Raw genomic sequence first — 25,675 nt, 5'->3', positions numbered from 1 at the left:
GAGATATACAGACCCAAGCAGAACAATCAAAATGACGCTTAACTTCATTTTGAGAAAAGACCTGTTTTGCAAGAGTGGTTTTTCCTGAGCCACCCATCCCCCAAATAGAAACAACACGGTGACACTTTCCTTCTCTTACCAACTCTTTCACCAGTCTTTCCGTGTTTTCCTCCAACCCAACAATATGACTTTCAACTTCATGAGGGTAAGTTCGCCTCCTATCTCGCTGCCTCTTAAAAGCAGAATATAAGATCATATTGAACTAGATATATAAAGCTGGTATGAATACGAGTTGCAGCAGCAAAAGAAAATGAAGCTAAGTTATTGGGATTTAAATAAAACATTGGTGATTTAATTGAGTTATAAAATCATTTACAAACACTTAATTAAAGCCATCTGATTTGAATACAAACATTCAAATTATGCATTGATTAAGATAAGACCTTGTCTGACTAGATAAGGAGTTATAAACAGTTTCCTTGATGGAAGGAACTGCTATAACTGTAAAGCAGTTACAAAACTACTCTACAGATTTGTTGATTCCCCTGCAAGAACATAATCTAATCTCTCTATATATATCCCCATCAATACAAGGAGATTATGTTGTATGGATCTTGGAGAAGGAATGGACAACACCAACCAAACTGGTCATTTACTTAAACTCTATATCTGATCTTAGTCTGACATAGAAATATGTTTTAGTTTATATACTTGTTATGCATATTGGTTGCAGTAGGCTAAGTTTTAATTTAACAATTGGTATCAGAGCATCTATGCTTAGACTAAGATTGATATATCTATGATTATGAGATTACATGAATGCTATACATGCTTATATGATTATATTGATATGTAATATGATAACGCCTGTATGCATAATTAAATTCGGTTATAATAAATGTTGTGTAATTTCATTGAAGTTCATATGCTACCACAGTAGTCATGAATAGATTGACATGTTAAAGTTTATGAAATGTCATATAAGGAACCAATGTTGTTATACTGTATGCTATCAAAGTAGTCACAGTAAAAGAGCATTATAGTTTTCTGCAAGAAAACATTAATCAAGATAACATCATTTGAATTGTTATATGCTTCCAAAGAAGTCATTTCAATTAAATCAGAATGATGATATGTGTATATGTAAGAAAGAACTTTTAGTTATCTTTTGAGATTGTATATCACAAATGATATCACTCTTATTTTGACAAATGTTTATCTTATATATATACGCTGTATGAAATGCGCGCAAATTATCAATTGCAATTGGGAAATTATATTGAGTCAACAGTATATAGATACCATACTGAATACATCAATACATATTGCAGCACTGCATTTTCCAATGAGCATTAGTAACATTGAACTGCTCAATGGATCAAACTACAAGAAATGGAAAGGAGACATTGAATTAAACCTGGGAATTCTGGACTTTGATCATGTGCTAAGGGAGGATCCACCACAGGAGCCAGCTGCTAATGCAAGCAAGGAGACTAAGGACAAGTACCTGCAGTGGCATAGGCATAATAGAATGGCCTTGATCTGCATGAAGAAAAGCATGACAGATGCAGTGAAGGGAGGAATTCCAGATTCTGAAAATGCAAGGGTGTTTTTCAACTCCATTGCAGACAAGTACAAGGTGTCTGACAAAGCTGAGACTGGAAATTTGATGAATAAACTGATCAAGATGAGGTTCAATGGACAAGGAAGCATCAGGGAGTACATTATGCAAGGGATAGACACTGCTGGAAAGTTGAAGGGCCTAAATGTGACAGTTGAAGATACTTTCTTGGTGTATCTGCTACTTAACTCATTGTCAGACCAATACAGTCATCTTAAGAGTCTCTACAACACTCAGAAGGAAAAATGGAGTCTTGATGAACTCATCTCCATATGTGTATAGGAGGAGACTGAAGTACTCAAGAGGGGTAAGGCTATGACCATAAACTACATGGGAAACCCAATGAATTACCTGGGAAAACCCAAATTTAAGAAAAATTCTGGAAAATACTTCAAGGGAAGTTCATCTAAGAACCCTGTGAAATCTGACTTCACCAAGGGTAAATCTCTCATTGCATCACCAAGTCAAGTGAAATGCTTCTTTTGCAAGAAAGTTGGACATTTCAAGAAGGACTGTGATGGCTTCAAGAATTGGCTGAATAAGAAAGGTAACTTTTTACTCAAATATGTTTTCTCTGTTGAGTCAAATAGTTTTGAAACTGACAATTCTTGGTGGTTTGATACTAGTTCACCTATTCACATTGTGAACTCATTGCAGGGATTATCCAGAATAACAATCCCAAGAAGGAATGAGACTAAAGTATGTACTGCAAGTGGACAAAAAGTAGAAGTTCAAGCTGTAGGAATTGTCAAGTTATTGTTTAGGAATAAATTTGTGTTAGAACTATCTAATGTGTATTGTATTCCAGAAATAAAGAGAAACCTAGTATCTGGTTCTCAATTTGTAAAAGATGGTGATTTTAGCTTTTCAAGTAATAATATTAGGATGTTGTTTTATAAAGCTGATTTCTGTTTTGGTAATGCTGATATTATTGATGGCTATTGGCATGTTAATTGTGTTAATGAAGTTTTCTGCAAAAACAGTTGTTCTACTGATGTGTTTTCAATAAATAAAGTTTCTGGTGTCAAAAGAAAGTTCAAGCAAAATGCATCTTCTTTTCTATGGCATAAGAGATTAGGTCACATTTCAAAATTTAGAATGCAGGAACTAGTTAAACAAAATATCTTGCCTGCATTAGATTTCAATGATTTTGAAACTTGCATTGACTGTTTAAAAGGAAAAATGACAAATTCCAGAAATTTTAATTCTAAAAGAAGTGAGCATCTTTTGGACTTAATACATACAGATGTGTGTGGACCATTTCCAGTTCAAACCATTTGTGGAAATTCATATTTTGTCACTTTCATTGATGACTTTTCAAGGTATTGTTTCATTTATCTCATTTCTGAAAAATCACAAGTGTTGGATTGTTTCAAAATTTTCAAAAATGAGGTTGAAAGACAAATTGAGAGATTAATTAAGATGGTGAGATCAGATAGAGGAGGTGAGTATTTTGGAAAATACTCAGAAAAGGGACAACATAAAGGACCCTTTGCTTTATATTTGGAAGAGTGTGGAATTATTGCTCAATACACCACACCTTACACTCCTCAACAGAATGGGGTTTCTGAAAGAAGGAACATGACCCTAATGAACATGGTTAGGAGCATGTTTGTTAGATCAGGCCTGCCAAAATTTTTATGGGGAGAAGCCTTAAAGACAGCTAATTACATTAGTAACAGAACTCCTACAAAAGCTGTGAAAAATACTCCATTTGAGCAGTGGTTTGGTTATAAACCAAGCCTGAACCATTTTCATGTGTGGGGATGTAAGGCTGAGGCAAGAGTCTATGATGTGGAGAAGAAAGATAAGTTGGATTCACAGTCAATATCAACATTTTTTGTTGGATATGCAGAAAAATCAAAGGGGTACAAGTTTTATAATTCTGCAAGAAGTCAAAGAATTTTTTAGACAAATAGAGCAACATTCTTTGATGAGCTATTTGATCAATGTGAGGCAGTAAAAGATGCATCAAGCGCAAGTCAAAATGAGAATATTTTTGAAGAATGGTTTGTTTATCCAGAAATTGTGGTTGAAGATAATGCTTATACTCAAGAAAACATGATCATTGGAAATCAAATTCCAATAGAAGTTGTGCAAAATGAATTAGTTGCAATAGTTGAAAATCAAGCAAATAATGGTGTGGAATTTCAAGCGAATGAAGTAGGTGGAAATGAAGCAGTTGAAGCTGTTCCAGAAGTAATTCCAGTGAGAAGATCAACAAGAGAAAGAAGGCCTGTAATTTCCGATGACTATCATTTATTTTCTACTGAGGTAGAATTTGATTTGGGAGAAGATAATGATCCTGTTTGTTACAAGGAGGCAATGCAATCTGTTAACAAAGAAAAATGGAAATTGGCTATGGAGGATGAACTACTGAGCATGTCAAAGAATTGTGTGTGGAACTTGGTGGAAAGAACAGCAGAAATGAAGCCTATAGGTTGCAAATGGGTATTTAAAACCAAAAGAGATGCAAATGGAAAGATTGAGAGGTATAAAGCTAGATTGGTTGCAAAGGGTTACAACCAAAAGGAAGGAGTGGATTATAATGAGACATTTTCACCTGTGTCAACCAAGGATGCCTTCAAAGTCATCATGGCTTTGGTGGCACATTATGATTTGGAATTGCACCAAATGGATGTCAAAACAGCATTCTTGAATGGAAACTTAGAGGAAGAAATTTACATGCTTCAACCAGAGGGATATGTGGAAAATGAGAACAAGATTTGTAGTTTAAAGAAGTCCATTTATGGATTAAAGCAGGCTTCCAGACAATGGTACTTGAAATTTGACAAAGTGGTCACAGATTTTGGATTTGAAGAGAATAAACTTGGTGAATGCATATATTGCAAGATCAGTGGGAGTCATTTGATATTTTTAATTTTGTATGTTGATGATATTCTACTTGCCACAAACAGTGTTGCTTTGTTGAAATCAACCAAAGAATTTCTGAAAATGAATTTTGACATGAAGGATATGGGAGAAGCACACTATGTACTTGGTATTGAAATTGAGAGAGACAGAAGCAAACATCTGTTGGGGTTATCTCAGAAGCATTATGTGGATAAAATACTGCATAGATTTGGCATGGAGAAAGGAAGAAATGGTGAATCACCAATGTCAAAAGGTGATAAGCTTCACAAGGGTCAATGTCCACTGAACAATTTCCAGAAGAAAAGCATGGAAAATGTTCCATATGCAAGGCTGGTGGGAAGTTTAATGTATGCTCAGGTCTGCACAAGACCTGACATAGCTTTTGCAGTCAATATGCTATCCAGGTTTCAATCCAATGCAGGTCATGAGCATTGGGTTGCAGGGAAAAAGGTTTTAAGGTATTTGAAAGCAACTAGAGATCATGTGTTAGTCTATAGAAGAGTTGAAGATCAAGAACTGAAGGTAGAGTGCTTTACAGATGCTTCTTACAAGCAGGATCCAGATGATTTAAAGTCGACATCTGGATACATCTTTATGCTTGCTGATGGAGCAATATCTTGGAAAACAAGCAAGCAATCTTTAACTGCAACATCAACATTCCAAGCAGAATATATTGCCATCTTTGAAGCAATAGCTCATGCATTGTGGCTTAAGAATTTTATTTCAAAACTGAAGATTATTGATTCTGCAGCGAAACCAATGACTATATATTGTGATAATGCAGCAGCAGTTTTCTTTTCAAAGAACAACAAAAGAACTTCAGCATCTAGGAATATAGATGTGAAGTACTTTTCTGTAAGAGAAAGTGTGAGAGACAAAGAGGTGGAAATTGTGAAGATAGGAACAAAGGAACAATTGGCTAATCCCTTGACAAAGGCTTTACCAGTTGCTTGTTTTGTGGAGCATGTTAAGAAGATGGGAGTGTTGTCTAGTATTGATGCTTAAGTTATTGAAATTGTAGGTTTACTGTGTAATGGTTGCAGTATTAATAAGTACTACAATATTTAAGTGATTTGTTTATCACATTTAAGTCTATTACTTTATTTTATATAGTATGAATTTAACTGAATATTGCAACTGCATGATCATTTTAAGTATACATGAAGTACTGATATGAATCAGTGTTATTATGCAGTAGATAATAGACTTATTTCCAAGCTTAATCTGGAGTCAATAATGCTTAAAGAATTGTTGATTACAATATATGTTAAGCATATTCAGTTCTTTGCATTTGTGGTAATTCATGTAATTGTGATTACTGTGATGTGATTTCAAGAAACTTTATGTTGTTAACATACTGCAATTCTTTTGATTCAGCACAGTTGATTGCAATTGACAGAATTTTGAGAATCAGATGAATGTTGTTTAAATCCAGTGCACACTACAGCAATAGTTTGCTTCATTTTTACATTTAGACATATATCTAGTTCAGTGGGAGATTATAAGATCATATTGAACTAGATATATAAAGCTGGTATGAATACGAGTTGCAGCAGCAAAAGAAAATGAAGCTAAGTTATTGGGATTTAAATAAAACATTGGTGATTTAATTGAGTTATAAAATCATTTACAAACACTTAATTAAAGCCATCTGATTTGAATACAAACATTCAAATTATGCATTGACACTACTACAAAAAATGCATCACACAACGGTGGAAATCTGTTGTGTGATTTATACCATGTTTGTCGTCTATCTCGGTGTTGTGTGATGAGCACATTCACACAACGGTGAAACACCGTTGTGTGAATATTATAGACACAACGCATCTGTTATAACTGTTGCACCGATTCTACGGATGCCAATGCCAGAAATTGGATGCGGCACATTCAATTGTTGTTTTGATGGTGGTCAGACAACAGAAGTAAGTAAACACTGTTGTTGGTTAACTTCTCACACAACAGAAAAATATGGCAACTGTTGTGTGAGTACTGATGAGACAACAAAATTTTATAGGGACCGTTGTGTGATTTAACATTAGACAACTGATACCTATTTTTTCTGTTGTGTGAGTATTAATGAGACAACAGAATTTTATAAGTATCGTTGTGTGATTAAAATTGATTTGTTGTGTGATTAACGATATATACGTATTCCTACAACATAATGTAATTGATTGTTGTCTGATTATTTTCGGTTCTTTACCTGAAATATTTACACAAAAATAATGCACTATAAGATTTAGGCATCAAAATACTCTAATTCAACCATTTAATGTACCAAAAGAGGTAGCATTCATGTATCCATTCATACCATAAAACCAAAATAGAAAGCATTCCAGCTAGCTTGATGGCTGCTGCATTCTAACTAATTCATTGAAAGATAGAAAAAGATGATACAATCAAATCGTCGCAAGAGAAAAATATTTGCTGCTAAAGTTCTCTTATACTTGCTACTAAAGATTCATCTCCTACATGGAATGTTAGACCTGAATCCACACCCAACTTGGATGCCAAGGATAGTTGCAGCAGCTGCCTTTGCTGCTGGGTCAGCATTATATTTCTGCATAAAAAAAGAAAATGGCTGAAGCACAAACAAAGAAAGTTAGGTCTAGTTTGTAACTTTTGGTAGATGATCCATTACAATACCAACATGATCCTAGACACCTGAAAACCTCATTTTTAATGCTTTTGCATCCTCTCTGAGATACACATGCACAAAATCAGTGATTCTGTATATATAGTTCACACTTGATCTTATCAATAGGCTTGATTAATATGTCAGTGATTACATACCAAACTCTAATTATGTTTATATATATGTCAGTGGAGCAGTCTGTGGTTGTACTTTATTAATCTGGTCATCTATACTACTCATACAACATCTACTAGAGAGCCCTCTCCAACACCCTAACCCAAAGACCTTATTTCTCTAACATATAAATAGGATTTACAAGTGACTTATAATTATCATTTTAAAAATGTTTGCACATTTGAATGATTCATTAATCATTATGCAATTGAACAACAAAAATTTATCGACCTACAAATTAAAGAACATGTCAAGTTTAATGTATCATAAAAGAGAAGATGACTGACCATTATACAAGCCTCCAGACTTATAATTAAAAAGGCATGATACTCATCATCGGAAGACTCAGCATTATGACCACGTGCATAAATGTTGTGAATTTGGCTCGTTGATATGCCTAAATTGATTAGGATTCAAAGCAAAACCAGATGGCTAAGTGAAGATTAGTGCGCACAGGAATTCTTCTAGTATCCTAATGGGTTTTGGAATAGGAAGAGTTATTCCTATAGATTTAGACCTGGAAAGTAAGTTCTATTCTAGTTAGGAATAGGAAAGCTAGCTCTCTTTCCTTGTTCTAATAGTTTTAGGAATCCTAATGTGATATGTTTGTAACCAGCACCTATAATCTATAAATAGGGCTGCAGGGAGCTCATATAATGTGTCCTCAGATCAGAGAAGAGATCAAAGAGAGATCTCAGTTAACATACAAACACAGGGGCAGGGAGAGCCAAGGGTGATAGAGATATCTAGCAAAGAGGTTGGGGATTAGCATAGGGATTTCAATAAGTACTTGTAATCAAGTTGTTATTCTCCATAGTGCTAGTGATTCTCAAGAGAGATCACACAGAGGACGTAGACAAAGTTTTTTATCGAACCTCTATAAAATTCTGTGTTCGTGTGCTGTGGTTTTCTGCTGTGATATTTTGCATCATCATCCTATTATTGTTTGCACAGTCATAAGCCTATAAAGAGAAACAAGGTTCTGGGTAAAAGGTGCATATTTACTACAAAGTGGTATCAAATCTTACGCTCAAGGAGTTTCTAAGATGGCAGACGCAGGCAGCAATGTGATGCCCATTATGTTGAATGGGAAGGATAACTTCACATTATGGCAGAGGAAGATGAGAAGTGTCCTGATTCTACAAGGTTTGTATGAGGCTATTCTCGGGATAGAGAATAAGGCAGCTAATATGGCAGACAAGGTTTGGCAGAAGATGGACAAGAAGGCAAGGAGCTTTATAGAGCTACATCTTGCTGATCATGTATTGGTTCATGTATTGGCTAGTGCCGGTGGGAATATGAACAGCAAGGAGACCTGGGATTATCTCGAGAAGGTTTATGCGGGTAAGGTTCATATTAGTGAGAATATGGACAGCAGTAAGACATTGGACAATGTCAAAGAGGTTGACACGAATAAACTCTTCTTGAAAGACGAACTCTATAGTCTTCGGATGGAAGAAGGCGGGGATCTGCAGGGTCATCTGAATAAAATTCAGATTTGTGTTGCCAATTTATCAAAGGTGGATGTGAGGTATAAAGATGAGGAGAAAGCACTTATGCTGCTAAGATCTTTTCCAGCTTCATTCGAGCACTACATCACCAAACTCGTTTCCGGTAAGGATTCTCTCAAGTACGATGAGATTATCGAAGCTATTCAATCTTATTTTAAGATGAGTAGGGAGACCGAAAGCTCCCAAGAAGGAGGCCTTCATGTCAAGGGCAATGAGACAGGTCAGTTGACGAGTAAGAAGGATAAATCTGGTAACAAGGGTACATCAAAATCCAAGGAAAAATACAAGAAAGGTTGCTTCAAATGTGGGAGATTATAAGATCATATTGAACTAGATATATAAAGCTGGTATGAATACGAGTTGCAGCAGCAAAAGAAAATGAAGCTAAGTTATTGGGATTTAAATAAAATATTGGTGATTTAATTGAGTTATAAAATCATTTACAAACACTTAATTAAAGCCATCTGATTTGAATACAAACATTCAAATTATGCATTGATGATTAAGATAAGACCTTGTCTGACTAGATAAGGAGTTATAAACAGTTTCCTTGAGCATAATCTAATCTCTCTATATATATCCCCATCAATACAAGGAGATTATGTTGTATGGATCTTGGAGAAGGAATGGACAACACCAACCAAACTGGTCATTTACTTAAACTCTATATCTGATCTTAGTCTGACATAGAAATATGTTTTAGTTTATATACTTGTTATGCATATTGGTTGCAGTAGGCCAAGTTTTAATTTAACACAGAAGCCACACTTTCACCCCCACTTACTTGTCTTATGTTATAACTTTGCAAACTCGACCTCAGATGAGAAAGTTTGGTCATAATATCCCCAATTTCCAACCCAATCTTGTATCGATTAAGTCCTTCATTAAAGATACAGGCAAAACTTTTGAGAACAATCTTCACAGTACCTCCTCTCCTCCTGGAAGCCACTTTCAAGGCAAAAGATTCAATGACATCCTCCAAGTCATAAGCAGCATCTCTAATCAGTTTAACCCAAATGCGGACTACCTCTTCTTCTCCTTGTCTTGCATCTGCATCTCTGAGGAAGCCCCGGAGCAAGTGAAGTTCAACTTGTGCAAGCTCAACTTGATAGCTGACTCCACTCAAGAACTTCGCTTGCTGAATGATGAAGTCTCCCAGCGGCTTGATCCCTTCAGCCACAACTGTTACAACGCCTTCAGCCATATTTCTGATCTTTGCCAAAAGAGAGCAACGGAACCAGCAGTGTTTTGGTTTGTGTTTAGAGTTTAGATTATGAAATTTTGTGAGCACTGAATATGTAAAATCTCTTCCGTTTCTATATGAAGTCTGGTAAACCTAGTGTTTACCCTTGGCATATTCTTTAACTAACTTGATTACTTATATTATCCCTAGTGTGATACGAACCAAGGCCTAGAGCCAAAGGAAAAGGAAAAAACACCCCACGAAAAGCAAACTAAAGCAACCAAAGCACTACCAGCATTCCAAGCAAATTAAGTTATATTCAAAAGAAAGCATCAGGAACTATGAACATAACAAGAGGAGCCTCCATTCCTAAGTTTCTGACATCTTTACACACCGCATAAAGAAGATTATTGGTACCAAATTCATATGCACTACTAGAAATTTGGGCAAAGGCTACCGATTACTAGCCACTGTTGCCAAGTGGTGCTTGATTGAATTAGTGTTCCACCGTTTCAGTCTTCAGTGACAAACTCTTACAATGCCACTGATGATCACTGGGAATGGACTGAAGTTAGAAGGCATTTTGCTATTATATTATATTTTTTCTTGGTCTTATTATATTAAATTATAAATATTACTCGTGCATTGTACTCGCCCTTGACAACCTAGATATTATACATACTAGCAATATGCCCTCGTTTCTCGCGGGTGACATTGTGTTAAGGGAAAATGGTCGACTAAAAGGATTTTTTTTTTTTTAACATAGAATAGTGGTGATTTGTCTATTTTTAATTTCAATTTACACTTTTATCTATTTATATTTTATTGACTTAATTTAATAATTATGTTATGAAAGGGTATTATAGACACTTCAAAATTTGGTGAAGCCCTTTGACACCAAAAGAGGGCCTCAATTTATAGTTGTAGAGATATAAAAGATGAGTTAACTGTTCGTTCGTAGGTAAAAAGACGACTCTACCCTCATTTGGATTTTTTTTACGCCTCTGCCACTGACCTCTTTTTTTTCCTTCTTCTCTCTTCCTCCAGAAGCCTCCTAGACCGACTTTTTTGCTCTCTTCTCTTCTCCGGGTTTTGGCCTCACTTTTTTTTCTTAACTATGGCTCTGCGATTCAGTCGTTCTTGAATCCTCTCCTTTTTGGGTTTTTTTGCTCGACGCAGAGAGAGAAGAATGGAGAGAAAAGGAGAGTTTGTTTTCGCTGTGCCCAGAATAGCCCAATTGTTATTGCTGATGAAAAACATCCCCGGAGATTGGGGTTTTGTTTACTGCATCTCTTATGGCGATCTGGAGGCTTCAGCAAAAGAAGAAGGGGTTTTATTTTCAGCAAAAGCAAACTTCCAGGTAAATTTGGATCCTTTAGAGCTTTTACCTTCTTGGGCTTTTCTGAAAAATCTGATGACTCTGAACTTTTGTTCTGGGTAGAAAATATTGGACCGGAGGGATGCTTTATATTAGAAATAGAAGAAAGTACTTAAAGTTATCATACATGAAGTTTTCGTTAAAGACATGAGTATTTAAAAAAAGCCAGCTTTAGTGATAGTCATTGATTGCTGTATCTGCTGTTTCTAATGGCATGTTCAGTTCATTTTTTTTTTATCTAATGGATGGAATTTTCTTCCACTACTTTTGGATTTAATTCCTCTTCAAGGTTGTCATTGAATTAGTATTTTGCAATTGTGTAGATACTTTTCATGAAGTGAAGAGCAAACGTGAAAGAAGGAAAGAAGACAAAGCTTTGACAATGCAATTGTTGGCTGTGGCATGTTTGTCCCATGCAGCCAAAATGGAGGAGATTAATGTCCCAATCTCCCTTGATTTACAGGTTAGGCATTGGTCTCATTTTAATTCGATTTTTCTTTAAGTTTCTGATTTAGTTATTTTGAGTCCTAAAGATTTGAGCTTTCAACGAGTGGCCGAGTCAAATTATGTATTTGAGGCAAGTATTTACTCCATTCTCATTCATAGATTGCTTCCTCCTTAAACTCAATGAGGACGAAATCCCACTTAAAGCTTCAATCTTTAGAGCAGTTTAATCAGTTTGAGCAAAACCAATGGTACCCAATATTCCGTCTTTCTCAATTGTTAGAAATTCTGTAGCACCCAGTTTCCATATATTGCTATAATAATATAAAATTAGTGGTGAGATAAAGAAATAATTGTTGTACCAATTATGAAAGTAACGCTGATGTTTGTGGTGGGTTGGAATTCAATGCAGGAATTGACTTCTTGGAATTTAAACCTTCAGAGTTTGCAGCAGCAGTGACCATTTCTGTAACGGGAGGAAGCATAGCATTAGATTACACTTATTAGAATTCAATCTCGGTACTTATCCAACAAGAATCTCTTGATATTTCTTTGTTGACTTTCTTTATTATATATTGTATGTTGATCATTTTGACAATCATCTAATTGTAGCTTATCAATGGTGATTTGGATGAAGCAAGGAAAGAGCAAAAGTCAAAACTTTGAACATCAAAGACAAGATAATGTTGACTGGCAAGAGACTCCAGTTGGAGGTACATATCATTATTTGACAACCTCCTTTGGTAAAAAAAACAATGAAAATAGCTTGTTCATATATACTTTCTTATTTAAAAGTTTATGCTACAATTAAAATTGATTGATTATTTTTCAATAATCATCTTTAGAGATCTAGGTAAAAGAACTTAATAAACTCTGCTAGAGATCGAGGTGTTGCATTTTACTATAGTAAAGTTATGCCAAACACTATACAGGTAATGGATGTGAATGAAATCTCATTGTGCCTCTGCTTCACTTGCTTTTAGTTCGTACTTTCTGGACAGAAGTTGCTAGCATGCTGATCTTTTTAAAGCTGTTTTCAGTTTGGCTATGAACACTGAAACCAGGGTTTGTTTATTGTTTAATTTTTATCACATGTTTCAGTCTCTCTCTCTCTCTCTCTCTCTCTTCTGTGTACTTATTTATACTTTAGGTTCTTTATATAAATTATCTGCAGGATTGAGTTTGGTTCTGCATATATAAATTCAAAAGATTCCAGTGAATTCAATTTTTATTCTTTGGTTCGTCCATTGTATTATTCATGCATGTACAACATAGTACAACATATGAGAATGATTTCCATGACTTGATGTACATGTATACGACCAAGAGAGGAATAAATGAAAGGAAACAAATGGTCATCGCAGAAGAAGTGAACCAACTGCTATTATGTTGTTGGTACTGACAAACTTACGACTAGAAGTTACTCATCTGCATTCCCTTGGAGCCTTGAACGTAATTTTTTTTTTTTTTGCTTGGTCTCAACTTTTTCTATTCATTGCTTTATAGGTTGGACCTATTGTTGGACTTGATCAATATGTCAACTACTTCAAAATTCAGTAAGTTCTGGTGATTCCTAAAATATAAGTTTTTTTTTTTTTGGACCGACACTATCTTTTTCCTGTTGTTTCCCTTTTTCACTAGAAATTTCATTTATCGCTGAATGCCACTGCATCTGATTCTAAGATTTGTTAGTGACATTGGTATATTTGTGTGCCAATGATCTCACCGAGGACAGAGCCTAGAGTTTTATTCAGTACTAAGGGTCAAATTGCCAATGCATCTTAGTTGACAGAATTGTTAGTTTACAATGCCAATTACGTACCTTATTGAGGACAAAGCATAGAGAAAAGGCAATACCAAGATATATTGAGCCATCCCCGAAACATAATACTGCCCTCGCAACCCTTCCTTTGTTATAACTTGAGGTTCACATGGGTTTTAGATCCTTTGCTTAACCAAAATTACACCGAAAGCGGTGCTGCAATTTGAATATGTGCCAAAAGCTTATATCTTGCTGCAATCTCATCATGAATTGATAAGATCCTACTGGTGTTCTAATATTTATATGAAGTTAATATACAAAACATTAAGATAGAAATCTATTACATTTTGTTTCAATTTGGTTTGATAGAGTAGTAAAGCCTCCCTCAAGATCAGAATGGTGTGGATACAGTGATTGTGATGGTTCTGTTTGTATCTTACACCAGCATAATTCAATGCATAGAGAGCTCTCTCATCATCTTTGTTCTTTTAATGGTTAGTTTATGAATTGATTTTCTTGGTGTAAATTCACTTTAGCAATGATTTTGAGAGATAAAATTGTGGCTTATAGTTTGGTGCTTCTAATATGAATGTGTAGATTCTAAACTATAGAGGGCCTGTTTTTTGTTTTTTACTTAAACTTCAATATCTGTATGTATGTAGGCTGAGGATACAACAGAGGATTAAAAGCGCAGAGCTCAGGATGTTAACTGAGGAGCAAGGAAATGAACTTCCGAACTTTACACCATTCATTCCATTGATGTCTCCCTTGGTGAGTTTCCTCTCTGAACTATTCTGTTTCTATTTTGATGATGCCTGCAGTCTGTTATTAGTATTTAACTCGATGCTTAAAACTTTAAGATTATATACAATGATATGTAATTAGAGAACGCCGATTTTTCTATAATGCTTCATTTGGCAACTGATAATCTTTTGTACCAATGGTTCTTATATTGCCTTTTGAAGTTCGGTACTGATTATGAAAAGAACAATTTCAAAAGTATAAGTAAAAAGTGAAGCAATATAACAAATATTAAGCTAATGATGTCAATAATAATGTCTTTTCCAGTTTTAGTGACTGACTTGCTTTCCTGTCAAGTTGTAGTGAAGTTGATCCCATAGTAGCATCCTTCTCCGCAGGAGCAGTTGGACTGATCTCAGCACTGATGATGGTTGAAATAATAAGCAAAACACTGCAGGAGCATCAGAGATGTAAATATTATCTTGGAACTGGTATAACCTTTATGTTCTCAACCCTTTTGAACTTCGGCCAGTTTATGAATCAAAGTAACAATAGATACTCACTTTCAGTTTTAACTAGAAAAATAAATAAATAGAAATAAACTTTTTCTCCAATGTAAATCTGATTTGACAACACCATAGGAATATCATTTCCATATTCTCATTGCTTCTGCATAAATAGATCTCCTCTAGAAAAGCAGCAACATGGAATTAGTACTACATATATATGTTTTCTAATAAAACAATTGTCCAATAGGATTAGGTTAGAGTCAAATCAAAACTAGATATTATTTATTCTTTTATTAAGTGAACTTTGGTGTTTGCAGCTTATAGCTCATCTTCTGATGCAATGACTATAATCCAACAAAGATCTCCTGTTGTTAAGGTACATTGGAGCGTTTTACTGTACATTAAAACTGTTTTGCTTTCCTGAAGTAGTGCTCAACTTTTGAATGTTTTGAGGGGATCACATTAATTCTATCATTAAAATGATAATTCTAAGCAGGGGATGATGATTGAATTTGCTAAGAACTCAGTTGATTATGTTACTGCCAGTGCCCAGCGGAAAGAAGCATGTTATTGTGTTTTCAAGCTTAAACTTTCAGGGGTGGCAGAGAATTAATGTACCTCCTTTGTGCTCTATAGCTTTACATGAATTCTTCTGTTAGTAAATATGCAAGCATTCTTTTTTAATATAAGTCGATACTTACTTGCAAAGAGTTACATTCTTTTGTAATGTGTCAAATGACAAATTTTTCAGTTATTGATTTTAGCTTACGATTGTGATCATTATTACAAATTTGAGAAAAGAAAAACCCGCAGCATCTCGCGGGAGTACTATCTAGTTTAAATGTATTTGATGGCTCGACGACCATACTTTTTTCTTTGGTACAAGTTACGTGCCATACTTTGACAGACCAGTACACACTTTTAATAAAAATTAAATAAAAAAGCAAATATTGCTCATAGAAGAAATATAGAAGATGTTTTCATTCGCCGAACAACCCAAAAAATAAAAATATTTAGGGATCTAAAATCACTCAAGTCCCCAACCCACCCGCCCCTCTCTCTCATTCCAAATCGTTCTTCCCTCCGTTCTCATCACCACAGCAATCTCCACCATCGCGTTGCCGTGACCACCACGGTCATTTGCCACGTCATCACCAACTCGATTTGGCTCTCACTGGACCAGCTTCTCAACTATGCGCTAATCTACATCACCAATCCGTCGCCGTTTTGGAGTATGGAAGATGATATAGAAGAGTTCTCTTCTCCCGAAGATACTATCAAGGTAATTTCTTTGTCTTTTTCTCTTAATATTTTGGATTTTTGCTTATTGATGTTTTGAGTGGAGATGAGATTTTGTGATTTTTTGTGAAAAAAAAAAAAAAGTTGATTTTTCATCTTTTTTGATGAAATTGTGAGAAAAATAATAATAATGAGGGATTGTTATTAGTTGGTGTTGATCAGTCTCTGTTTATGATGTGAAGAACATAATTTAGAGGAGGAAGTGAATTTTTCTCGTTTTGTTTTATTTACAAATTTGAAGAAAAAGCCAGCAGTAACCAATAAGATCAACAATCTAGCATTTGTTGAGATTTGCGGATGTAATTTAATGGGTGTTTTGATGAAGGAGACTGACTTTGATAATTTGGGGTTGCGGTAATGCACAAGGTAAAAACTTTTGGTTTCATTCTGTTACAATGCCTTTTAAAGGCTAGCAGTATGACAAGAAACTATGTATGGTAAATAAATGGTTTAAAGGAATTGGGTTAAATCTTAGGGTTGATAACTACTCTTCAATCATTGTAAAATTTATGCGCATAAGCAAGCAGGTTTAACGGTTGATTAATCATTGGCAGAGTTAGTTACAATTTGTGTCTCGCCATATATGGTTTTGCCTTCTGATTTTGGTTGCTTTGTTCTTGGTGCAGCTATTGTTCAGGTCACTATGCAATCTGCAATGCAAGAAGTTATGAGTCTTTTGGTAGACAGGTCCAATTTTGGGGATACTTTTAGTCCCAATCTCATTTAGTTGCAGTTGACTGATTGTTCAGATTGTAAGCTTCTTTTTTTGCTTCTCTCTGTATGTGGTCTGTACTTGAGCAAGATAAGAGTCAGTGAACACCATAAATTATATGTTTATTTCAAAGTTTGCCAAATTTGTAGCAGATGTGCGTCGGTCAACACAATATCAAACATCCTGTAGTATTCCTAAAGTCCCATTGCATGGAAGTGGAGTTTTAACTTCTCAATCATCCTACCATAGCATTGGAAGAAAAAAGAATCATATTTCAGATGTTCCAGCTTCTGTGGTCTGTGCTTGGTCGTCATTGGTATACAGTCCCTGGTGGAAGGAAGGTATGTTAAAAGTTAAAAACTCTACATTTTACTGGTTTTGTCAGTAACTCTGCATAGATCTAATATTAGTAGCAATTAGGGAGTCAGCTTTTTCTTAGGTTGATGTTAATACATATGGACAGTTTAGGAGGCTATAAAAGTTGATCATGGATTGTTATTAATTTCTGCCATTATAGTTACTATCACAAAGTATAATGTCTGTTAAATCCTACATTTGTTCTAATTTCTGCTTACAAAAGAAATAGGAGTTTATAAGTGTTTATTTACATACATTAATATTTTCGTGTGCGTTTATTTACATTAGTTCTAATGCTCTGGTGTTTGCCATCAGGTTTATGTTGGTAAAACTAGGCAGGAGTTGACAGGTCAAACAGCCCACAGACTATGCTCAAAGGTATTTGTGAAATCAATAGTTTGTCCATATTTTCATTATCTTTATGAGTGTGACTGTATGTGGCTTACACATTGTTGCTTTGTAATTGACAGGAAAGTTGAAACAGCATGTGAAGGCCAGAAGAAGGAAAGCCAAAAAATAAAATTAGATGAATTTCATGCCATGACGGGCATTAGTTGTAATTGGAACTGGTATGGGTATAGGAAATACAGATTGGAGCCTATTAATTTTTTTTTTTTTAATAAATGAACATTGACACCGTTTTAATTGTGACTGCATGATGAAAAAAAACTAATATAATATAATGTTAGACACCAATCAAATACACCGAAGAGAATAGGAAATGGTGTGAACTGCCACTGCGAAAGCTGACACAGCAGTTTTCGGCAGGTTTACTTTATTCAAATGTTAAAGCAAAATATGATGAGAAAGAACCACCGATGTTGAAATGGTGGTCTATGCAACAATGGAAACTGCTCCAAAGGGGACTGACATGTGATTGGTGGCTGCATAGTGGCTATTGAAGATATCAGTGGCCTTTGTCAACAATGAGCACAGAAACTTGATGGTGTCCTATACCTATAATTCTAGTAGTGATGATTCGACTGCCCAAGCTAGATTAGCTAATGTCCAACTAACCAATCTTTACAATTTAGTGAGTCGATCAGTATTTAATATTAACCAAGAGCAAGATTTAGTCACCTCAATTGGGAGAACATACGGTAAAAGAAATTGGCAGCGGACTTAAAATAGCGAAAGAAGTTAGAATCATAATTTATGTCCCAAAAAACTTACAATCTCCTTTCTATCAACTGATTCAACTCTATTGCATTGTTCCATAGAGTTTGCTAAGAAACCTAACAACCAAAAAAAGAAAAAGAAAAAGAGAGAGAGAGAGAGAGAGAGAGCAAACAAGTCAGGAAAATGAAAAACAAATCATATCCACTTGAGCTATGGGAAAGGAAGAGCAACAACACTAATTATGTATGTTGCTCTTGCTTCTTCTTCTTCTTTAGAGCAAGGACTGCCAAGTCTGCCATCAAACATAATATCAGAGTGACCCTATGCTTCATCTGTAATGGCATTGACATGTTGCAGAACTGCAGGAAAATAAAGTATGGCAATCTGAGTTTATAATACTAGCTAGAATTATTTCTAATTTTGTTTTTGTTGAGTGACATAAATAATCTCTTTATAAATGGGAGATCCTGAGATGGACCAATTGTATAAATATATATAGATATTATATATATATATATATATATATATATATATTTGGAAAATGGGATCAATTAAGCTGCCCCAAGCTAGCCCAATGGGCATGAAAAAGAAAACATCTAACCAGTCTGATGGACAGACCCATATAGACAAAAACTAAAAAGGAAAATTAATTTTCTCCTAGGCTCCAATAGAGCCAGTATTAGAACATTAATCCTTAAAACAATAAAAGCTAAAACATAGGCCCAATGAGAAGCCCAACCCACTACCGAAACCCTAGTTGCTGCTTCCCAGTTTGCGCCACGAGCCACACACAGTAGCCGAGGTGCCGCGGGACACAGAACACCCAGAAATTCCGTCGTGATAAATCAATGCCAAACCAATTCCAAAATACAGATCAAAGGAGAACCAACAACCAAAGGAATGAGATCCCTCACAAAAGCATCCTTTTCTCCACCAACGAGACCAAGTAGTAACCATGGCTACCGACAAGGATCAGAGATCCAGGACATAGAACCAGAACAAGAACAGTAACAGTAACAATGGAGAATGGGGGGGGGGGGGGTGAAAAATCCATGCGTCTTGGTGGTTCTGGGTAGAGATAGGAGCTGTGTTGTGGGATTGATTAAATTTTGACCTGGAAACGTATGGAATTGCTTGACAGTGAGAGGAAAAGAAGAAAGAAAACGAGGAACAGAGTCCTCCCATGCTGGACATAGCCAGAACTACACAACAGAGGGTAACAAAATCACCACAAGGGTGAGAAAGAAGCTGGAACAGCTTGATGAAAGAGAAGATCAGTAGGGATGGAGAGAAATTGGATACAAGTCAGAGTTGGTATGGCCTCCCCCAACTCTTCTACCATCAATCTTCCGGATCAATCCGGAAGGATCAAGATTTGGGTGAGAGAGTGGGGGAGGAGGCGGGTTGGAATTTGAGATCTGGTTTCTCTCTCTAGTTTTTAGAGAGAGAGGCTCTCGAGCGAGGTTATTTATAGATATTATATAAATACACATGCACACACCTTTGTTAGCCACTCCAAATTTACTCAACTACAGGCAAAATATATTCACTCTTTTACTCTGGATCCTAGTTTAAAAAATCTACCCAGTTACACCAATTTCTAGAGGGAGCAGTTATTTAAACTCATGGAACTCTGAACATACGCACAACACCATTCAGCAATGGAAATAAACATCCCACGTTCCCTCCCAAACTTATTTAAACCAATATATTAATTAGCTTCTTCTTTACAAAAGAAAGGAAAAACAAGAGTGATAATGTATAATATAAAAGCTACAAAAGAAAGGAAAAACAAGAGTGATAATGTATAATAGAAAAGCAGAAAATCAAGATGATCCACTAGTAGGAAAGTAAGCAGTACATACGCATTATAATCGTTAGTGAAGGTGATATGATGGAATAGCTACTAGATGCTTGGCCCTTGGAACCGAGATTCCAAACTCCTCCGTCATGTCCAATTCAAGCATTAGGGTCTCTCCCAATTTTCCCATACATTTTTGGGTAGCTCCAACTTCTCCAAGTCTGGTTCCTCCACCATACTCTCCATTCCCACTACATTTGCTATTCAATTGCAAGCACTGAATCACAGACTATTGAAACCCCTCTCGTTAAACTCCTCATCCATATACTTCTTCCCAAAAACCATTCTGTGACTCATGTCTGCGCTGAGAGACAACATCTTGGAGCTGAGATCAAACAAAACTTGTTGTTCCTTCGCTGCAGCCTTTCGAATACCAGAACAGCAAGCTGATAATCAAAATACACCAGAAATTAGTGTACATTAATTATAAGTAGGAGAAATCAGAAAAGGTAAATACATAAATTCTTAATATATTAATTATATCACAAGTAGACATGGTATATAAACAGTCAATTTATACCATCTACATCTACGTCTACTTCTACACACCTTTGTTTTTTGGCTTGAATATTTGTGAATACAACAGAAGGCACATCTTAGATCCTTTCAAAATCCTCTCCTCCTTCAACAAGTCTACTGCAGAGTTCTTGGTTCCTTGAGGGCAGCAATATATTTCAGGCCCATCTGGAACTTCCCTCAATTTTTCGCAATGATAAAACTTCAATGTGCAGTAGGTATGGTCCCCTCCTCCACCCTCAACTCATTTTAGATCAATTTATCAAGGGGAAGACAAGGAAAGCCTCTTTCTGAGAAAAGCATTGTCTCCTACTCGAAAGTACTAAATTCAAGGGCAAGCACTCTTTAAGTTTTGGAGCTTCTGTAAAATGTCTAATTGGTGGTTCTCCACAGCCTCATTTCCCTTCAGGTATCTTGGTGAGGTTTGGAAAGCACAACATCCTTGTACTTTCTTTTCACAGTCCAAAGATACTTTGTTAGATTAGAAGAACAAGTGAGCTGATAAATACCGGAGCTGAATAAGATCCAGAACATAGATTCTCTATGATTCTTTTGATCACCAAAACATGAATACTCTTGGTCTCTTGGCGCTGTACGTAAGAATGAAGAACAGCATTGGATGGAAAGACCTATAGTGTGCTAGTTAACTACTGGTGATGTTAAGACGATGTTCTTTCACTTGATCACCACCATCAATTAGATGTTCTCTGCAGACGGTCCCTAGAAATTGAGGTGCTGTTCTTAATCTGAGGTGTATAAACTAAAGTTAATTATGATATCAACCCTGCACTAAATTCCATTCTGTTCTAAATGAACCAAGTTTTGAGTTGGCGTACTAAGACGGGTTTTGATGATGGTTGGTTTCAACTAATTACCTGCTGCATCACTAAAGTGTCTATCTCGGTGATTCTAAATGCGAAACCTTGACAATTCCTCCAACCTGGGTTTAGACAGGGATATCACACATCAGTACCTATTGTCAAATTGTTCCAGCAGTCGAGGACTACTGTTAAGTGTAAACCCTAAAGTTAATCATGAATTCATGATATAAACTTTTCAATTGTTCTAGCATGCAGTTACATTTCTATTGAACTCTCAACTTAACCTTTTGGTTTTCCTGAACCAGAGAAATAAATTTAAAACATCTGAAAATAAGAAAATGAAAACTACCAAAACTAACAAAATTCATGGAAGAACAAAAAGTTCATAACAAATCTGTGGTAGGAGACTCACCTCTGCAGGCAAATGGTGTGTCCCAAACCACCAGGCAGCCTTCTCACTTCAAAATGCACTTGCAGATTTTGCCTCACTACATGCCAAAAAGATAGAGACCTTTATTCTGGATAATAGTTTCAAAAATCTATCTAATTAAACCAATTTACAGTGCAAACAAAAACTCAGCAAACCTCTAAACATACTCCATTAACACCATTCAACAAAGAAGAAAACAGCGTTCCTAAATTTAACTGAATTACACCATATTACTTCATTACTGCTTTCCCGTATCCAAAAGAAAGCAAACACAAGATGCTACTACACATAGAATAGAAAAATAGAACATTAAGATAATCCCGCCACAAGTGGGAACTAGCCATTACATACACATCGTGATCATTTGTGAAGGCGATATGATGGAATTGCCAGTAGATGCTTGGCCCTAGGAACCGTTATTCCAAATTCTTCCGTCATATCCAAATCATTCGGTGACATGTTTTCTGGAAGTTCCCAGTTAAAACAATGCACGAGTTGCGCCAGCACTAACTGGACAACCGTTAGGCCTAGTTGAATTCCAGGGCAGCGCCTTCGTCCAGAGCCAAAAGGAAGAAGCTCAAAGTGGTTTCCCCGAAGATCTATACTACTACCAACAAACCTCTCAGGTATGAACTTCTCTGCTTCAGTCCAAACATTTGGGTCTCTCCCAATTGACCATACATTTATCATAATGCGCGACTTTTTGGGTATGTGGAAGCCATTAACAGTGCAATCTTCAGTTGATTGATGGGGAAGCAATAATGGTGCTACGGGATGCAGCCTCAAGGTTTCCTTCACTACCATGTACAAGTACTCCAACTTCTCCAAGTCTGACTCCTCCACCATCCTCTCCATTCCGACTACATTTGCTAACTCTATTTGCACTTTCTTCATTACCTCTGGATGCCTGATGAGTTCGGAGAGTGCCCACTCAATTGTTGTTGCCGATGTGTCCATTGAGGCGGCGAGAATGTCCTGCAAAGAAATTCACCGTTGTTAGACAGAATGTGGAATAGAGATCCTCTAATATGTTTCTCCTTTCACTAATGACACTTTGTGAATATAGAGTAAAGCATTAAGTCAGAATCATTCAGATCAAGAAACTATTGTCAGTTTGTCACCCATTGGGATTTATATTAGAAATATAATATACTAAATTAGAGCTTAAAGCAATCTCATTCTGGATATGAACACAGTGTATCAGCAAAAAAACAAAAAATAGAAGGAACCTAAATAGAGAATAAAATGAATCTCAGACAAGAATACCAAGACAGATATGTGAACGTGCTTAATTGTGTATATATATATATACTTACCAATATGATGGCTTTGATGTTTGAGCGTCCGATTTGGTACGCAGATTCTTCAGACCCCATGAAGCCCAGCATGACATCAACAAAGTCCTTGGTTCTTCTTTCTCCATGATCCCTAGATTGAAGATGCTCCTCCACAATCTTCTCCAAAAAGTCATCAAAGACCCTGTGAACAGCCTTCATTCGTTTAGTCAATCCTTGGAGATCGAGTGGAGCAATGCAAGGAATGTAATCTCCCAAGTTAGGGGCAGCTCCTAATTGCATGCCTTCATGAATCACGGATTTAAAACCCCTCTCACTAAATTCCTCATCCATGTATTTCTTCCCAAACACCATCCTGCAAGTCATGTCTGCGCTAAGAGACGACACCTTGGAGCTCAGATCAACCGAAACAAGTTGTTCCTTGGCTGCAGACTCTCGAATAGAATCCACCATGAGGGCGACCTCTTCTTTTCTCATTGACTTAAAGGAGTTGATTTTGTGGGTGCTAAGTAACTCAAGAGTGCACATCTTGCGCATGTCACGCCAGTAAGAGCCATACTCAGCAAAAGTCAAGTTCCTTTGGCCATAAGAAATATGCTTTGCACCTTCGTGAGGCGGCCTGCTCGCAAACACAAGGTCGTGGGTTTTAAGGAACAGCTCGGCTGCTTGAGGGGAAGAGACGATAATGGCTGGCACAAGGCCTAACCGCATGTACATGATGTCACCGTACTTTCGGGCCAGTTGATGCAGATCTTTGTGAGGTAACTTCCCTAGCAAGTTGAGGCTTCCAAAAATGGGAAACCCTCTTGGACCAGGAGGCAACCTCTTCTTGCTTCTCCATGTCCAGGGTTGCAGGACATAAACAAGTGCAAGCAATCCAAGCGTTACCCAAATCAAAGCCATTTCCCAAGGACAAGTACTGAGTTTATTCATTTCTTCTATTTTCTTGGTGATCACTCCTCGTCTGTCTGCCACAAATAGATGTGCCCAGGACGCAATGCTAATATAGAGGATAGAGGACAAAGGGTAAAGGGTTTTCTTTTGCAGCCACGAAAGTCCTCGTAGCAGTTACAAGAGATAAGACTGATACTGTTTCTGTGTAGCCAAGTCCTACGTGTCTTTATAATATCCAAGAACAAAGAAACAAACAAAAACAATAGAAGTAGAAAATGATGATACAAAGTCTCAAGTGGGAGACTCACCTTCGTGTTCGCCGTCGTCCCCCGCTTGTATTTGAAGCCAGCTTCACATCCGGACCTCGACCCGGTCCCTTTCCATACCCTTTTCTCAAAGACTACAAAGCTTGTATTACGATACCAAAACAAAAGAAAAGAGTATTCATATTTCTGTCAAACAGACACATGAATCAAAATCAATAAAGAAATAAAGCTTCAGACTCATGTGTTGGTGCATACCTCAGCTTCGCATAACAAATGATTTCTCAGCTTCCTCTATATGGTCCTGCAACAAAAAATCAATGAAGCACCAAAAAAAAAATCTCAAAAAATTCCCAATTCTCAAATCCAATCTCCAAGCTTACTTACCAAAAACAAACATATAATCCAGGATATCGAAACCGGAATAGCTCGGCTCGAAGCCCATAACATGGCGGCTAACTCTGGGATCTCTGTCCAGCAAATTGAGGTCGAGTGACACGGCCACCGGCTCGTGTGGGCTGTCCAAGGTGGTCCGAATTTAGGGCTCCACCCACCATGACTCGCGAACAGAATAGAGGATTGAGAGAGAAGGACGATGAAGATAAACGGAAACCACGCATTATGAATGTCTGAGAAGTGTGAACTAGAGCTTTTCATTTTTCTGGGTCTTTACCTAAAAATAGTGCTTTAGCATGCCGCGCTTGGAAAACACTTTGATTTTTTAATTTTGAAAAACGTGTTTAAGAACCCGCCTACTTGAGAAAAAAATCCCTCCAACTGAAAAGTTTTGGTCACTAAACGGAAACAAGTTCAGAATTATCAGTGACCCAACATGAATAGTCACTAGAATTAAAAATTTTGGTCATTAAAGTTTGAACAATGGACAGGTAAATGAATTTAGTTGGTCCTAAAAGTGTTAGTGACCAACTGATAATATTGGTCATTAACTCAATAGTATTTGCGACTAATATTGAAGTGGTCACTAATATTTGGTCACTAATACCCGATTTTGTTGTAGTGAACCAATCCCCCTCAATTTAGACAAATAAACTTTGATTAAAGAAAAAAACGAGGAAATTACATTAATTCAAAACATCTATTGCCCCTCAATAGAACTTTCAGTCACCAGAATAAGAACTAATCTCCCTAAATTTAGACAAATAAAACTTTGATTAAAGAAAAAAAATGAGGAGATTACATCAATCCAAAACGTTATTGCCCCTCAATAGACCTTTAACAGGCCTCTATTGCCCCAATAGAACCTTTTTCTTTT

The 25,675-nt window shown here is 36.4% G+C and overlaps 2 protein-coding genes and 1 long non-coding RNA gene across 16 annotated transcripts; 2 read left to right on the top strand and 1 right to left on the bottom strand.

Annotated features, from left to right (window-relative positions):
* Nucleotides 1–1,345: 1,345 nt before the first annotated feature.
* On the top strand, nucleotides 1,346–1,903 carry LOC112166189. Its single transcript, XM_024302964.1, has one exon. The coding sequence runs from the start codon at nucleotides 1,346–1,348 to the stop codon at nucleotides 1,901–1,903; it is 558 nt and encodes a 185-aa protein (XP_024158732.1).
* A 9,046-nt stretch (nucleotides 1,904–10,949) lies between these two features.
* Nucleotides 10,950–24,289, top strand: LOC112197175. Of its 9 annotated transcripts, none has more exons than XR_002935577.2 (13): nucleotides 10,950–11,361; nucleotides 11,703–11,842; nucleotides 12,236–12,342; nucleotides 12,436–12,536; nucleotides 13,330–13,379; nucleotides 14,248–14,356; nucleotides 14,684–14,817; nucleotides 15,153–15,211; nucleotides 15,937–16,117; nucleotides 16,761–16,886; nucleotides 16,999–17,187; nucleotides 17,519–17,581; nucleotides 17,674–17,713. It is a non-coding gene; the product is annotated as an uncharacterized LOC112197175 (long non-coding RNA). The 9 variants fall into 9 exon arrangements; XR_002935576.2 differs by having other exon boundaries at nucleotides 16,996–17,187; XR_005805597.1 differs by having other exon boundaries at nucleotides 12,461–12,536; nucleotides 16,761–17,187.
* On the bottom strand, nucleotides 18,332–25,073 carry LOC112197146 (cytochrome P450 71AU50). 6 transcript variants are annotated; one of them, XR_005805495.1, is made up of 10 exons: nucleotides 24,790–25,073; nucleotides 24,661–24,706; nucleotides 24,448–24,547; nucleotides 23,267–24,340; nucleotides 22,302–22,925; nucleotides 21,933–22,008; nucleotides 21,575–21,639; nucleotides 20,733–21,445; nucleotides 20,188–20,569; nucleotides 18,332–18,681 (listed from the first exon to the last, which is right to left on the bottom strand). XR_005805495.1 is itself a non-coding variant. In XM_024337748.2 (2 exons), exons 1-2 carry the CDS (start codon nucleotides 24,176–24,178, stop codon nucleotides 22,311–22,313), a joined length of 1,527 nt encoding a protein of 508 aa, XP_024193516.1. In that variant the 5' UTR covers nucleotides 24,179–24,340; the 3' UTR covers nucleotides 22,098–22,310. The 6 variants fall into 6 exon arrangements, 1 of the variants encoding a protein (XP_024193516.1); XR_002935570.2 differs by lacking the exon at nucleotides 18,332–18,681 and having other exon boundaries at nucleotides 18,854–20,569; XR_005805504.1 differs by lacking the exons at nucleotides 18,332–18,681; nucleotides 20,733–21,445 and having other exon boundaries at nucleotides 18,852–20,569.
* Nucleotides 25,074–25,675: the final 602 nt, after the last annotated feature.

Source organism: Rosa chinensis, chromosome 1, assembly GCF_002994745.2.
Source record: "Rosa chinensis cultivar Old Blush chromosome 1, RchiOBHm-V2, whole genome shotgun sequence".
Lineage (NCBI taxonomy): Eukaryota > Viridiplantae > Streptophyta > Magnoliopsida > Rosales > Rosaceae > Rosa > Rosa chinensis.
Note: the sequence above shows the minus strand (reverse complement) of the source record. Positions and strands in the feature narration are given on the sequence as shown.